Source organism: Eublepharis macularius, chromosome 12 (genome assembly GCF_028583425.1).
Source record: "Eublepharis macularius isolate TG4126 chromosome 12, MPM_Emac_v1.0, whole genome shotgun sequence".
Taxonomy (NCBI): Eukaryota; Metazoa; Chordata; class Lepidosauria; order Squamata; family Eublepharidae; genus Eublepharis; species Eublepharis macularius.
In genome coordinates, this window is record NC_072801.1 from 78631141 (window position 1) to 78646306 (window position 15166).

A 15166-nucleotide genomic window follows, 5' to 3' on the forward strand; every position below is an offset into this window, starting at 1 on the left:
GCTAAATTCCAGAAGAGTAATCGTGCTAGAACGCTGAACCCAAAATATCCAAAGGCCTCTGGTCCTAACTGGCTTGTCACGGTGTGTGGGCGAAGCTGACTTGCTCAGAGAAATCCCCTTTATCTGGAGGAGCATCTCCCAAAGGAAGTAGGCACTTGTCCCAACCCTGCCCACCTGCTCACCAGGCCCTCTCCCTTGGGCTGCTCCATCAAAGAGGCAAAGGATCAAATTCCCAGGCCAGAGAGATATGTCCAGTTCTGTCAGCCTCCAGGGGTGGCCCGGCAGTCTCATTTTTAGCTCCACAAGGTGAAATCTTAATAATGTACAAAACAGCTTGGCCTCCTCCTCCTCCTCCTCCTCCTCCTGATGTGACGGTCCAGCTAAGACACCCGATCAGGTGGGAGAGAAGGTGGGCTGCAGCAGGGCAAGACATCTACCTGGGAAGGGGCTTGCCACGAACCTGGCATTTTCCCCTATTTGGTTCCCAAGTAGCCACTTGCAGAAAACTCGCCCATAGCTCATGTCAGGGCAAACCAGAACGGGGTGTGTGTTTGTGTGACCATGCCGTTCTTCACGTGTGAAACAGCAGAAGGGGCTCGTTTTTAAAGTGTGAGCAAGTAAAATACAGCCTTGCCTTCCTGCCTGCAATGTGTCGCCACAGCCACTTCTGTCCCATCCCAGCTCTGAACAGAGCCAGGCTGGGAAGAAAATGAGCAAAGCAATGGGACCTGGAGAGGGGAAATGAGTCCTGCCCTATTGCTGCTGGGATTCCTCTGCCAGTTCTTAGATTCTGTCTGGGCAACAGATGAAGATTGTCTGGAGGCACCCTGGAGCGCAAGGCATTCGGGCCTTCCCTCCTGCTGCCCCCACCCCCAACCTCCACATGGGGGGAGCAGGGGAGCTGTCGCCCATCTCTGTCTCCCCCTGCCCTGCTGAGAAAGACTGCACAGCTCTGGTGTGCATCCATTTGCCTCCAGCCTCATCCAAACACTGGCACAACTAGACATGAAGGCATAGCCCAGGTGAGCCTGATCTCATCAGACCTCAGAAGCTAAGCAGGGTCGGCCTTGGTTAGTAATTGGATGGGAGGTCTCCAAGGAAGGCCGGGGTTGCCGAGGCAGGCAACGGCAAACCACCTCTGTTAGTCCATTGCCATGAAAACCCCACCAGGGGTTGCCATAAGGCAGCTATGATTTGATGGCACTACATCACCAGATGCAGGGGAAGAAGGGGAGCTCGCGATCACTCAAAAGGCCTTTTCAGTGCTCTTAGCAGCTGGATACGGGCGGCCCCATTGGAAATGCCTCCCTCCCCCAGAGGTGCCCTGCAGGGGAAGGAGGCAGTGGTGACTGCAGCCGGGACGCAGGAAGCAGGAGCCGAGCACAGGGGCACATTGTCCGCCTCGCCACCTTCGCACCACAGAGGCCCGTGAGGGACTTCCCCCAAGCTGGCCTGCAAGGGGACTGCACCTCCTGCCAGACTGCCTGGCCCCACCTGCCTCTCAGCTTCTCCCTCCCACAGCAGACACCACCAGAGACACACACACACACACACGCGCCCACTACAGCTGGCAGAACAAGGAGACACCGCCGGGCCTTCTCCTGGCCGGCCTGCACCTTTTTTAAAAAGAAGAACCTGGGGATATTCGGGGCCCTCTAAGTGGACTCAGTGAGGACTGAGAGCAATATACAGTGAGCTGTTTGCCACCTTTCAGAAGGTATAAATATTTCAATTAAAAAGGCAGGCAGGCAAGCAAGCAAGCTTGGAATCCAGAAGAATGGTCCCACGGCATCTGAAGCGTGATGCTGGAGGAAGGTCCCACCCAGACCTCAGGCTGGCAGTCTCTCTCCCCGGGCCCTTTCATCTCCCGCCTCTCCCGTGTTCCCTGTTCCACAATCAAACTCCCTGCCCTCACTGAACAAAACCCTCCTGTGGCTTCGGCTTGCCGGGCGCACACCACGGCTGCGCTTCCCGATTCAGACAGCGTTCAGCCGCCTGACAGGAGATGTCACTTCCCCGCCTGTTGTGGCAGATTGGATTGGAGTAGCGGGGCTAAGAAGAGCCGGCTTCGTGCACGTTACATTAGGCACCAATGACTGCCAGGACGTAAGAGCTAGTTGGAGCTTTGAAGTGCTGCCGTTGGAAATCCCGATGGGTTACTGTGGTAACACGCTCAAGGAAGACAATGGCGGGGGACTCACAGACCTGGTTGAGATAGCAGCTCGGGCGGAAAGTTGCCTATGAGAGCCCTTTCTATTCAGAAAGAACGAGGCTGGAAATACTTGGGGGTTCAAACTGAGAAGGGAGGAAAAGAGATCTCCTCCAGCACAGCTTTCAGTCCTAAATCTGCATCCTGCAACCGCAGGCTGCAGATAAGAATAAAGGTCTTCCAGGGATGCCCTGTCTCACCCTGTTCACAAAAGCCCCAGAGGCTCAGAACAGAATTAGGCCAATTAGGGTCTGGCTCTTTCAGCACAGGGCAATTAGCTGCCCAGAAGGGGGACGCAGACTCACAGCCGCCTCTAAAACACCCCACCGTTCGGCTGCACTGATCACCTGTGCCCCACTTGCGGCAATGACGAACAAACCCTGATTCGTGCGGGAGGAACAATTATGGTTCTCTGTATTAATTCATTCTTATCTGTATGTTTTTGTCCCTGTGGTTTGTATCCCCTCGCTATTGTTACCCCATATTCCGAAAGCATTACTTTAATAAAAAAAATTAAAGAATGATGCAAATTACAGAAAAACACATTTCCTTTCTTCATCTGCATAATTCAGATTGCATGAACAATAACCGTAATCTAGATAAGGAGGTCTGCATGCCACAGCCTGCTTCCATACACACATCACCTGCTGCATCAGGAATGGGGAATGGGCATAAATAACAAACCCACATAAACATCTCTGCCCACACTGCATTACTTTCAAAGGCAGAACATTCCAGTGTGGCTTGAAAACGCCCTCCCCGTGCCTAAACCGGATTCGGGATGTTGGATCTTGGCATTAGGCAAGACCAGAGAGGGAAAGGAGGTGAAAGTGGCTTGCGGATGAATCCCCTTTCCTCAAGGTTGGCAGAAGACAGTCTGGAGCTGTGGGCTGCAATTCCTCCGACACCAATGATCAGAGAAGGGGGAAGTCTGATCAGTAGGTGAAAGGCAGCCGTCATGGCAGAGACGCTCCTATCTTGACTTCAAAATTTCCCAGTGTTGTGAGGACTATCTGCTTAATACTGATCTAAGGAAAGCGTATTCTGTGGCTCGGGGACCACACCACAAAAAGTGCAAAACCTGATCAAGGACACAAAATCAGTATCCTGATAAGCACAACTTCCTTCTTACAGCAAGTGTGAGCCTTTGTGGCTGCAAAGGCAGATGTGAAGGTGAGGGAAATGGCTGGGAACTTCCATGCGACAGCTCCGAGCAGAGGAGACCTTGTGGGAGCGGGGAGGAGGGCAAAGTTGTGTATCGTGGCCAGCAATGGCAGAATAACGCATGCCATACAAATCAAGAGGCTCCTCTGCTTGTTTTGCAGGATCTGGCTTTAAGGAGCAAAATTTAGATTCCTTTTCAGTCCAGTGCTTGAAGGGCCAACTACAATCCCTGCTCCAGCTACAGAAGCCAAATGCGCTGGACAGACATCAGAAAGGGCACAAAGGGCCATTCACGGCACCCAATCTAGGACCAGGAAACCTGACTTAAACGTGGAAATACCAGCAAACTCAGGGCTGACGGCCGCCGGTGTTTCTGGGGGAGTTTCGCTCTTCGGTGGGGGGGCAGCAGCTCCACGGCCAGCACTCCGGCGCCCTTTTTTGTCCCCAGGTGTGCCACGACGTCGGCTGCTCATCTTTCAACATGGGATTCTGTAAAAGCCAGAGAGGCCATTTGGTGTCACACAATGCACAGCATGCTGTTTGGCTGTCCGTCACCTCTTCACTGTTCCATCCGCTTCATGTTTGACACCCTGCCAATCATGCCCAACCCTTGTCCAGCATGGGCTGCACTCAGACCGCCCCTTCCAATGCAACTCACCCCCCATTCTTGCCACCTTCTCAACCAAAGCGCCCCTCAAGTCTCCCCATATTCACCTGCCATGTTTTTGGTCCACCTTTCCCACCTCCGGCTGCTTCTTGATTGTCACACATATAGCCCAAAGAACCAGTATGGAGGAGAGATTATTGGACTAGGATCTGAGAGAGCCAGGCTCAAGTCTCCACTAAGCCATGAAGCCTTGGGCCAGTCACACACAGTCTAAGCTGCCTCATAGGGCTGTTGTAAGGCTGGTCAGGTAGGAAAGGAGAACCACATACACTCTTTGGAGGATGGCACTCTTTGAAAAACAGGACTAGACAGGCAGGAAAGGTGAACACATGCTTGCACAGACCGACTTCTGGCTCTTTCCTATGTAGGGTTGCCAACTCTGGGTTCGAAAATTCCTGGAGATCTAGGGGTCTAGCTGGGGAGGGTGGGGTTTGGAGAGGAGAGGGGGCCTCAACAGAATATAATGCCACATAGTCCACTCTCCAAAGCAGCCCTTTTCTCCAGGATTTGAATCCCGTAGCCTCTTAAAGACCAGCAAGATTTTCAGGGTGCAAGCTTTTGATAGTCAAAGCACTTTTTGTCATATAGGGACTTTTCTCCATGAAGATTGTTTCAAGTGGGTAGCTGTGTTGGGTTGCAGTAGAAGAGCAAGGTCTGGGTCCAGTAGCATCTTAGGGTATGAGCTTTCAAGAGCAACTGAAAGCTCATACCCTGGGAATCTAATTGATCTTTAAGGTGCTATTGGACCCGAATCTTGGACTTTTCTCCAGGTGAACTCATCTCTGTAGCCTGGAGATAGGATTATCAGCTCAAGACTGGGAAATTCCTGGAGATTTGTGGGGGGTGGAGCCTGGAGAGTGCAGGGTCTGGGGAGGGGAGGGAGGTCAGCAAGGTGTAACGGCATAGCCTCTGCCCTCCAAAGCAGGCATTTTTTCCAGGGGAACTGATTTCTGTTGGCTGGAGATCAGTTGTAATTCCGGGAGATCTCCAGGCACCATCTGGAGGACGGTTACCCTACCTGGATAACAACTCCAATTCTGGAAGACCTCCAGGCCCCACCTGGAGGTTGGCAACCCTACCCCTATGCCTGCTACTCACCCCCATGGCATTTCCACGGGCGCCCAGTATATCCCACCCCCCGCACCATCTCACGCCTGAATGCCCGCAGGGGGTCTCCCCTTTCCCCACCTCAGCTGCCCCCTCCCCTGTCGACGTCCCCCCTTCACCGCCTCCCACCTTTCCTTGCCCCCCAAGTCGCACCTGTCCCTTTCCAACTCCACAGACTCCAAGATCCCTTCCAAGACTCCGCCCACCCATCAACGTTTCCACGGGCAACGGATCAACGGGACCGCTGAGGGGAGGAGCGCGAGCGCCGCTGGGCTGCCAATCGCGTGGAGAGGAACACCGTGAGGGAGGAGCTTACTGGCGAATGGAAGGAGAGCTGGCGTGAAGATTGACAACTGAAATGGGCGGTAGCTGTAAAGAAGGCGGGATCGGCCGCTGGAGAGTGTGGGCGGACGTGTGTGAGGGGCGGGGTTAAGAGCGACGGTTGGTGGGAGGTTAGGGGCGGGACTATGAGTGCCAGCGAAGCGTCGCTTTGTCAATCCCTCCGAGGCCTTTTTAATCCAGAGGAGGCAGGAGTATATCTGTCAATCATTCTTAGGGCGCTACCATATTGGGCAGTTTTGAGCGGGGGCTGCCCAATAATAGACTCATGAAAGAGAGAAATGAAGAGATTGAGAATTTCTGTTTTCCGTCACTGATTAACACTGCCTCTTCTCTGGCTCTCTTGCCTGTTAATGTAAAGTTATAATATTCATAATAATGAAAAAAATAAAGAGACAGAACTGTCATGTCTTACCATCACTCCCAGCAGGCTTTGGGCGAGGGCTGGCCGTGGCTGTAGGCAGCAGCCAGGACAAACCTGGTCTTGTTCCCCTCAGCTGAGGGAAAGTGGAAGTGATAAGGTTGCCAACTCCAGTTCAAGACATTTCTGGGGAGTGTTTGAGGAAGGGGAAGGCCTCGGCAAGGAAGGGATGCCGTAGAGTGCACCCTTCCTTTGAATGTCCCTGCCACAACAAGGCAAGACAGAAATGGATTAAACCCCTGGCATTACAGTCTACAGTAGATCTTTTAGTTCCTAAATTGCTAGCAGACTCAAGAGTAGAACATTTACTCATTTTAGCCAAATTTTAACTCAGGCCGTGAGACTTCCGGCATCTCATAAGAAATTGGGCTTTTTGTAGTTTATGTATTAACCCTTTCTGGCCTAAATTCTTCCTTTCTTCCTCATATTTTCAGTTATGTTTGATGAACACTACTTAAGACAGAGGTGGGTGGGTGGGTAGTTGGGCTGCCAGCTCCAAGTTGGGAAATTCCTGGAGATCTGGCGGGAGGGGGGGTGAAACCTGGAGAAACCTGAAGAAAGTGGGGTTTGGGGAGGGAAAGGGCCTTGGCATGGCATAATTCCATAGAGTCCACAACCCAAAGTAGCCATTTTCTCCAGGTGAATTGATCTCTGTGGCCTGGAGACCAGTTGTAATTCCTGGAGATCTCCAGCCACTATCTGGAGGCTGGCAACCCTAGGGGGTAGGTAGGTAGGTAGGTAGGTAGGTAGGTAGAAAGAAAGAAAGAAAAGAAAGATGAAGGAAGGAAGGACCCTCCAAAGCAGCCATTTTCTCCAGGGGGACTAGTTGTAATCCTGGGTCTCCGGGCCTCACCTGGAGGTGGCAATCCTAGCTGCTGCAGCCGCCTTTGACATTGCAACTCTGGTCAGAAAAGTGGCAGTTAACATGCATGTTTGCTGTCGGCCTGCCTCCAGTTGCAGCCATATTCTCATTTTGGGATCAAGCTCCCAGTTAGGCTGGACATTGAGGCTTGGTTCTTCTGCACCTCTGGCCATTTCTGGCAGAAGGCCATCCATTCCCCATCGTCACCTCCACCACCATTTGTCTGACAGAAGTCTTCCTTTCCCTCCTCACTGCTATTATTTTCACTCTGGAAAAAAGACTGGTTGTTCATATTAGACTTCTCCTCACCCCTATCTGGTACAATACCTGCAAAAGGGAGAGGGGTATATTGATGAAACTGCAGAGGGATTTTAAAAAAAACACCTTGCTCCAGCACTGCAGCCTCCATCCATATCACCCCTCTTTCTTTTAGGAGTAAAATACACAGGCAGAGACTGTCGGGTTGCCAGCTCCAGGTTGAGAAATTCCTGGAGATTTGGGGGGTGGAATCAGGAGAGGGCAATGTTTGGGGAGGGGAGAGGCCTCAGCAGGGTAGTCCACCTTCCAAAGCAGCCATTTTCTCCAGGGGGATTACTCTCTGTGGCCTGGAAATCAGTTGTAATTCCAGGAGATCTCCAGCCACAACCTGGAGAGTGGCATCCCAGAGTTTGGCATAGGGTTGCCAACTCGAAGTTGGGAAATTCCTGGAGATCTGTGGAGAGAAACCTGGAGAAACCTGGAGAAAGTGGGTTTTGGGGAGGGAAAAGACCTTGGCATGGCATAAGTCCATAGAGTCCGTCCCCCAAAGTAGCCATTTTCTCCAGGTGAACTGATCTCTGTGGCCTGGAGACAAGTTGTAATTCCGGGAGATCTCTAGCCACTACCTGGAGGCTGGCAACCCTAGTTTGACATGCTGCCTCCCCCCCCTCTCCCCCTTAGTATTCTGCACTAGTGACCAAGAGCCTTGCCACTTTTCCCAGATCCAGATTCCAGAAGGGACTATCTTTGGCACATATATCTACTCCCGTTTCTGTATGACCAATAAAGAAAACATGCAGGAGAAAATGTGAAGCTAAGGACTTGCAGATAAGAAGAGAGTCTTTGTAACATCAAACTCAGCCGGTGAAGGGAGAAGCGAAAAGGTTACCCTGCTGTGCTGGAACAAATTCACCCCCCAAGCAAACCTGTGGTAGTCAAACAAACTAAGCCTTGGTGAGAAAGACAGACTGTATGTATGTATGTGCCGTGCCATCAACTAATTTATGGCAACCCCAGCAATGGGCTTTGAAGGCAATTGAGGAGCAGAGGTGGCTTGCCTGGGGGTCTCCCATCACAAGAACTGGCCCAGCTTAGCTTCCAAGATCTGACCAGATTGGAATATACCATACCACCTTCCCACCACACAAGGCAGACTATACCTGAAGTGATTAAAGAGAATACATGTTACAGAATTGAGGTATATTTGTATGACATATCAGTCAAAAGTTACAATATTGTAGACAGGGCTTTTTTTCTGGGAAAAGAAGCAGTGGAACTCAGTGGGTTGCCCTCAGAGAAAATGGTCACATGGCTGGTGGCCCCGCCCACTGATCTCCAGACAGAGGGGAGTTTAGATTGCCCTCTGCCCCACTCGGAGGTGCAGGGGGCAATCTAAACACCCCTCTGTCTGGAGATCAGGGGGCGGGGCCACCAGCCATGTGACCATTTTCAAGAGGTTCGGGAATTCCGTTCCCCTGCGTTCCCGCTGAAAAAAATCCCTGATTGTAGAATAACAAAGCAAAAACAACAGAATAATCCAAATCTTCCAAATCCATTAAGGACCAGATAATCACTGAAATAAATTCCATATTGCTCCAAGGATACATCCAGACTACTTCATGGTGAATTGTCAATTCCTTCAACGGGAATTTTCACAGAGATATTTCTATCAACCAGTCTAAAATAAATAAAACCAACCCTAGCCAGATTTGTTTTAGGTTTTTGCTTGGGGAAGAGATAGAGCTGCCAGTCTCCAGGTGGTAGCTGGAGATCTCCTGGAACTACAAATGATCTCCAGGCCAAAGAGATCAGTTCCCCTGGAGAAAATGGCTGCTTTGAAGGGTGAACTCTACGGCATTATACCCTACTGAGGCCCCTCCCCTCCCCAAACCCCGCCCTCTCCAGGCTCCCCCCCCCCCCAATCTCCAGGAATTTCCCAATCTGGACCTGACAACCCTAGGAAGAGAGCAGCCTTGGAGACGTTGGACTGATAGTGCTGTTAAATCTGGTATTGTTTTAATGCTTGCTTCTGCATCTCCATAATATCTGCTAAAACATCGGGTTTATAACTAAGACAGTTATTACAAGGAGACTGCAAGTCTTCAAAGAAAATTTATCCTCTGAAAATTGAATTAAACTTCTCACTGTTTGTAGAAGAGAAAAGCCAGCCGTAAAGCACCAGAACCACGGAATTGAGCCTCAAAGACTGCTACTTTTCCTAGTACCAGAAACAGGCTGGGTTTCTACCTCTGGTTCCATCTTACAGCTGGTGATCAGCTCAAGAAAAATGCTTAGTCTCCCTTCCCCTAAGGTAACGTGTCCTCCACTCCCCCCCTTTTAATTGCCACTTCTTCACATTGACTAGGTAGTGATTTCCTCCACTTTGCCGTGGTACCCCTTTGTCGCCAACTCACGTCTATCAAAGCCATACCCCTGCCTGAGCAGCTCGCGGTGGCAACCAGAAGATAGGGACTTAATAACAGGGCTCGCTGGGAGCCTGCTGATAATCCTGGGCCGCTGACGGCTCCTGGGCCGATAAGACCCGGCAAAACAGCCAGCTAATCTACCTTCCTGGCAGCGGACTGAGGATGCTATGCTACCTGGAAGCCACGGGTGTTGCTATTAATGAGACTCCAAATGAGTTCTTCTCTCAGGCAGAAGGAGAGAGTGAAGGGAAGCAAAGAGGTCTCGCATATGCTGGCATGGATGAGTCCCTTCACCTTTAAGCATTCGTACATAGCCCACTTTGGTGCCGCTACAAAAGCCCTTGGCCTTGCGGAGCCACAAACACACGGGGTTTATATAGCAAGAGATTGCCTTAAAACTTCAAGATCAAAACAATAAATTGCAGATCCCTTTCCTTGGACTTGAGGTTTCAGTCAGGACTGAAGGGCTTTTTGCTTGACAATTCTCTGTTGCAGCTGGAAACCTTCCCTTTCTTCGTCTTTCAATTCTCATCTATATCATAAAAATATGATACTTTCAGATCGACCTACTTTACCAGGTTCCACACAAGTTCCAAACTGGTAGCTGGAAGTTTCATTTATTTACTTGGGTCTTAATTGAGTTGAAGGTTTTCTCACAATGGTATAACAGCATAATAAAGGTATAACAAAATTATCAAAGAATGCTGTAATTTTTTTTTGTTTTACAAAATTTATATCCCACAAGGGCCACCAAGGCATCTAACAATGTAAACCATTAAAACAGACCAAAAAAACACACACTATTAAAACTATTAGAACTAATGTTAAAATATATACAAAGACACTTAGCTTTTGTATTGTAGGAAGGGCTCTCAGATGCTCCACCAATGAGTTGGGGACCATAAACTTCACCCATAGACTTCGCCACTGTGTTGCCTTACGTACTATCTGTTGCTTTAAATATGTGTACCTATGTCAGCCCTAGAATTGCTTATGCTCTGTTTCAGCATTTCTTCAACTCTATATTGGATTCTTGCTAATGTTATTTCTTTGTAAACTTGTATCTGTTTACCCTACGGCATTGTTTATGAAATTGTCCTTGATACTGTACTCTCACACTGTGTAATCCGCCTTGAGTCTCAATGAGAAAGGTGGACCATAAATGACATAAATAAAATTTAAAAATAAATAAAATAAATTGTACAGAACAGAGCTTGGCACAGAAATGTACCTTCTACATCTTATCCCTGCTGTTTCCTGTTTTTTCCTCTCTGCCCATGTGTATGTATTTGCCAAGGACGCACTTCACACTTTAGATGAAATGATCTCATGTCCACAAAAGATTCTTACTCAGTTAATCTGGTAGTCTTTAAGGTGCTCCAAGACTCTTCTCGGTTTCCAAGCCAGTTTTTGTTTTTTACTTTCCCTACAGCTGGGCTACGCATGCAACCCTCCCTTTCAATTCATTCTGCAAAAAATTGTCTGGCTTCCTCCTTCCACTGTCCCTCCTTCCCTGCCCCTCTGACCTGTCGCAGTTAGAGGAACTGTAGGTCTCCAGCTAGCAACTCTGTTCAGCTCTGGTGGACTGACTAGAGGATTGGGCTAGGAGGTTGCCATATCCCTGGGGAAGAAAGGGTACACTGCAGTCATGTAAGGGAAACTCTCCCCCACCTGCAACATTCGGGAAGTACTGAAGCACACTCATTCAAGAGAAACCAGATTTCCATCCTAATGTGAATTTTGCAAGATTCTCTTTATTGAAAAAGAATAGAAACAATCCCAATTTCAGCATAATTTCACTAGGGCCCAGTGAAGGGAGGAACAGGGAACTGTTGCCAAGAATGCCGTCTCACTACTACAGTTCCTCCTCGAGGGGCAGCCTCGCTACTACCAGACCAAGATCATTATTCCCTGTGACCCCTGGGAACAGCAGTCTACCCCCCCCCCATTCACACACATTCAGAGCCTTTTGTTATAAATCACAGCCAGAACACCATTGGTTTTGCCTCTGGCGAAGACATTATCATGTGAAAGGGGGGAGAAAAGGGCCTGGGGAGAGGAAGGATAGAGGGTTAGAAATGCATCAGAGCAACATCTGGAAAGGAAGGGAGAAAATAAAGGCAAGTTCCAGGCTGTATGAGCCCCATGTCAGCTGAGCTGAGACTGAAGGGGAGTCAGTCGGTCACCTCTTGGTGGCTGAAACAGAGGCATTGCCCAGGTGGCATCGCAAATGGGTGGGGGTTGCAGCTTGAAACTGGGGTGCATGTGGCAGTCTGGGAAGACCTGGTACCCATATCAGCAGGGTTTGTTGGGATGTCCACTGGAGTTCCAGGCTGAGTCAAATCTGATTTATTTATTTTTTTAAAAAAATCCTGACGTGCAGAGCCGGACAAAGGAACAAATTGCAGGTCTTAGGGTTTATCCCCTGAACCTGTCTTTTAGTGGCAATGCTTAGCTCTGGCAAATATGTAGACCAGTGGGCCTGAGTATGTGCAGATGTCTCTACACGAGACATCTGACTCGTGAAGAACACGTGTCAGGAGATGCAATGGTAGCCGGGAAGGGTAGTTTAAAAATACAGATCTGGTGGCTGGGCAAAGGCTTTGCTATACACTGGAGCTGTGTGAAAGGGCTGTGAAATGCCAGAAGGGAAACCGCTGCCCATTATAACCTCTCCAGGTCCAAACTCGGCTCTGGAAGGCAGCTGCAGCCCATTTCCATTGCTTGCTGCCCTCTGATTGCGATCCCACACAGTTGTAGACTGGAGAGGTGAAATGTGGAGGCAGAGGCCTTGGTGGGGGCAAAGATGAAATTAACAGACCCTCTGAGGAGCGCTGTCCACCGGCTCTGTCTTTTTAAACTACCCTTCCCGGCTAACATTGCGTCTTCCTACACGGTGAAATGTGGGGGCAGAGGCCTTGGTGGGGGCAAAGATGAAATTAACAGACCCTCTGAGGAGCGCTGTCCACCGGCTCTGTCTTTTTAAACTACCCTTCCCGGCTAACATTGCGTCTTCCTACACTTGACGAACATGGGCAGAGGCGTCTTGTGTAGATCTCTCTCTCTCTCTCTGTCTCTCTCTCTCTCTGTCTCTCTCTCTCTCTCTCTCTCTTTCATAGAAAAGGTTGGTCAGCTGCAGATTTGCAACCCATTGCCTTGGCAGTCCAGCTGCCGATGAGTAAGTCATGTGGGCTGGATAAATTAAGGGATATTTCACAGACGCCATTAAGGCCTTCACACAAGGGACACCATTAGGCAAACTGCTCAGTGATGTCTTCCTAAGCATCCAACGCTTTCCTGCCAGAATGGCCTGGTGCTCAGTCCTGTGGCCTGTTCTGCCCGCCTCTGTGCCTGCTCTCTACCCTGAGCAGTCTGTGGAAGAGAATGGTGGGACTGTGGGAAAGGAAGTTTTCTTACACCTTGATATTGTGTTGCCAGCTTCCAAGTGGTGGCTGGATATTTCTTGGAATTACAACTACTCTCCGGGCTATCAGTTCCCCTGGAGAAAACGGTTACTGTCGAGGGAAGGCTGTATGGCATTATACCCTACGGAGGTCCCTTCCCTCTCCAAATTGTCCCTCTCCAGGTTCCATCCCCAATATTTTCCAGAAATTTCCTGACTGGCAACCTTAGCTTAGTGCAAGCAGAATGCCACAGAGTCTCACAAGCACACCGAATGCCACGGGTCAGGCTTCTTTTGCAGAGCCCTTCTTTCAAGCAACCTGGTGAAAAATAATGCCAGTATAAAGGGCACCAAAGTTCTTACCCGCTGCCCCCCAGATCAGCTCTGCCTCCTCCACTTGGGCAGCTGTTATTGTGCAAGGGAAAAAATGTCTTCCCCAGTATTTGCAACCTGGAACTTTTGGATCATAGGTTTGCAGCCAGACACCCAGGCAGGCAAAAGGGCATTTTTTCTACTACTGGACCCCACTCCACTTAACAGTAGCTTACACTTTCCTACGAGTTTCTTGTGCCTTAAACCTGCAATGCCTACCCAGGCTGCATCTCCCACAGCCAGTCTCAATAGCTGTTAAAGGGGCAATGCTTTCTATCACTCCCTGCAGAGTGGGCTGGGCTGGCTCCGGTGTGGAGGGTGATGGTGACCCTGGAGCTTTTTTTTAGACGCCCAAGGCAGGGGTCTTCTCTTCTAACATTGCCCCAACCCTTTACCAGACCCACTTCTCACACATGCCATAAAGATCCTCCAAGTGAAATACCCCCCACAAACCTCTGGCAAAGTTTTCATCCCCTTCATGTCACCGGGTTTTCCACCAGAGAGTATACTGATGGATTGCACCTCATGCCAGGCCTGATTTAAAAGCGAGGCTGGCAGAGGCCACAATACACACCCCTGGGACTTGGCACTCACACGGCATCACATCAGAACTGGGCCACTACCCGGGCAAGGCAGCGACACGGCATGCCGTCCTATTTCAGTGTGATGCTGGGCAAGAGCCAAGTCCCAGGGGTGACTTCTTTGGCCTCGGCCAAAGACTCATTTAAATCAGGCCTTAGATATTGTGAAAGGGGCTCCACTGGGATTTTCCAAAATGCCTTGGAACAGGCCTATAATTCCATGATTCTATGGTGGCAATTTTCATTCACTGTCCCGATTCCCACTAGAGCATGTCTTTTTAATTTTTTATGTATTTATTTAATTATTTCTACCCACTTCCCTCTCATATCAGGGACTCAAAAAGTGGCTTGCTCTGAAAAAGGTTTATTTGTGTTGGCCTGTTATTTAGCCAAGGATTGCTTGGTGAGATTTTTAAGTACATGGAACAGCAGCGTTCCTTGGCTAAAAAGAGTGCTTTCTGTTGCCTCTGCCATTTTATGGCTCAGCTCTGTCCCATGTGCCGCCCCTTGCCAGATTTATGCCCTCCAAGGAGAAAGGTGTCTTGAATGGGTCTACGGGGCTGTTAGCTTTGCAGGGAGCTCCCTCCCCCTTCTCCTTTGGAATATGCCACTGTGACATCATCCCACCTGGAGGAGCCGTTTACCGGCTGCTTCGACTACCCAAGTTGGATAACTCATTGGTCTCCAAGCCTCTTAAGCAGTCTTGTCTTCCTATGCTCCAGTAGGTTACCTCTTGGTGCCTTGGGATGGGGTGGGAAATACCTTCCAGGTTAGACAATGTGATTTCCAAGCAGTGCTAAGCCCAGAACCTTTACAAAAAACAAATAACCATTGGAGATGTGTGCTGCTAGTCCAATTTGTGTCTTCATGGGCCTACGCGTAACACAGGCTAAGCCTGGTAACCTTAGGGTTCCCAACTCTGGGCTGGGAAATTCGTGGTTGGAAGCTGGGAAGGGCAGGGTTTGAGGAGGGGAGGGACCTCAGTAGGATATAATTCCACAGAGTCCACCGTTCAAAGCAGCCATTTTCTCCTAGGGAAATCATCTCTTTAGTCTGGAGATTAGTTGTCATTCTGGGAGAGCTCTAGGCCTCACCTGGAGGTTGGTAACCCTAGATGATCTTTAGCTGTAATCAAGTTGTGGTTAGCCAGATACGACCACTGAGATGGGGCAGAGAGACAGGACGCTGACCTGAGCTGTCTAGGGTGGCGCAGCATCTTTAATCAGCAATGCCTTTCCGTTTCAAAATCGGGGTCCTTTGTGATTGTTGGGGGGCCCATAAATCTCTTCAGAGCCACTTCTGCTGTCAGTGAGCCTTCCAGACAGTGAAGGTCACTGGCTGTCTCTCTCCACAGGCT

The 15166-nt window shown here is 49.8% G+C and overlaps 1 protein-coding gene across 1 annotated transcript in view; it reads right to left on the reverse strand.

Annotated features, from left to right (window-relative positions):
* Nucleotides 1–3846, reverse strand: part of DNAH2 (dynein axonemal heavy chain 2) — a 102671-nt gene extending 98825 nt beyond the window's left edge. The window contains 1 exon segment of the mRNA XM_054994545.1: nucleotides 3714–3846. Within this exon segment, the coding sequence (XP_054850520.1) occupies nucleotides 3714–3846 (133 nt within the window).
* Between the last annotated feature and the right edge of the window lie 11320 nt (nucleotides 3847–15166).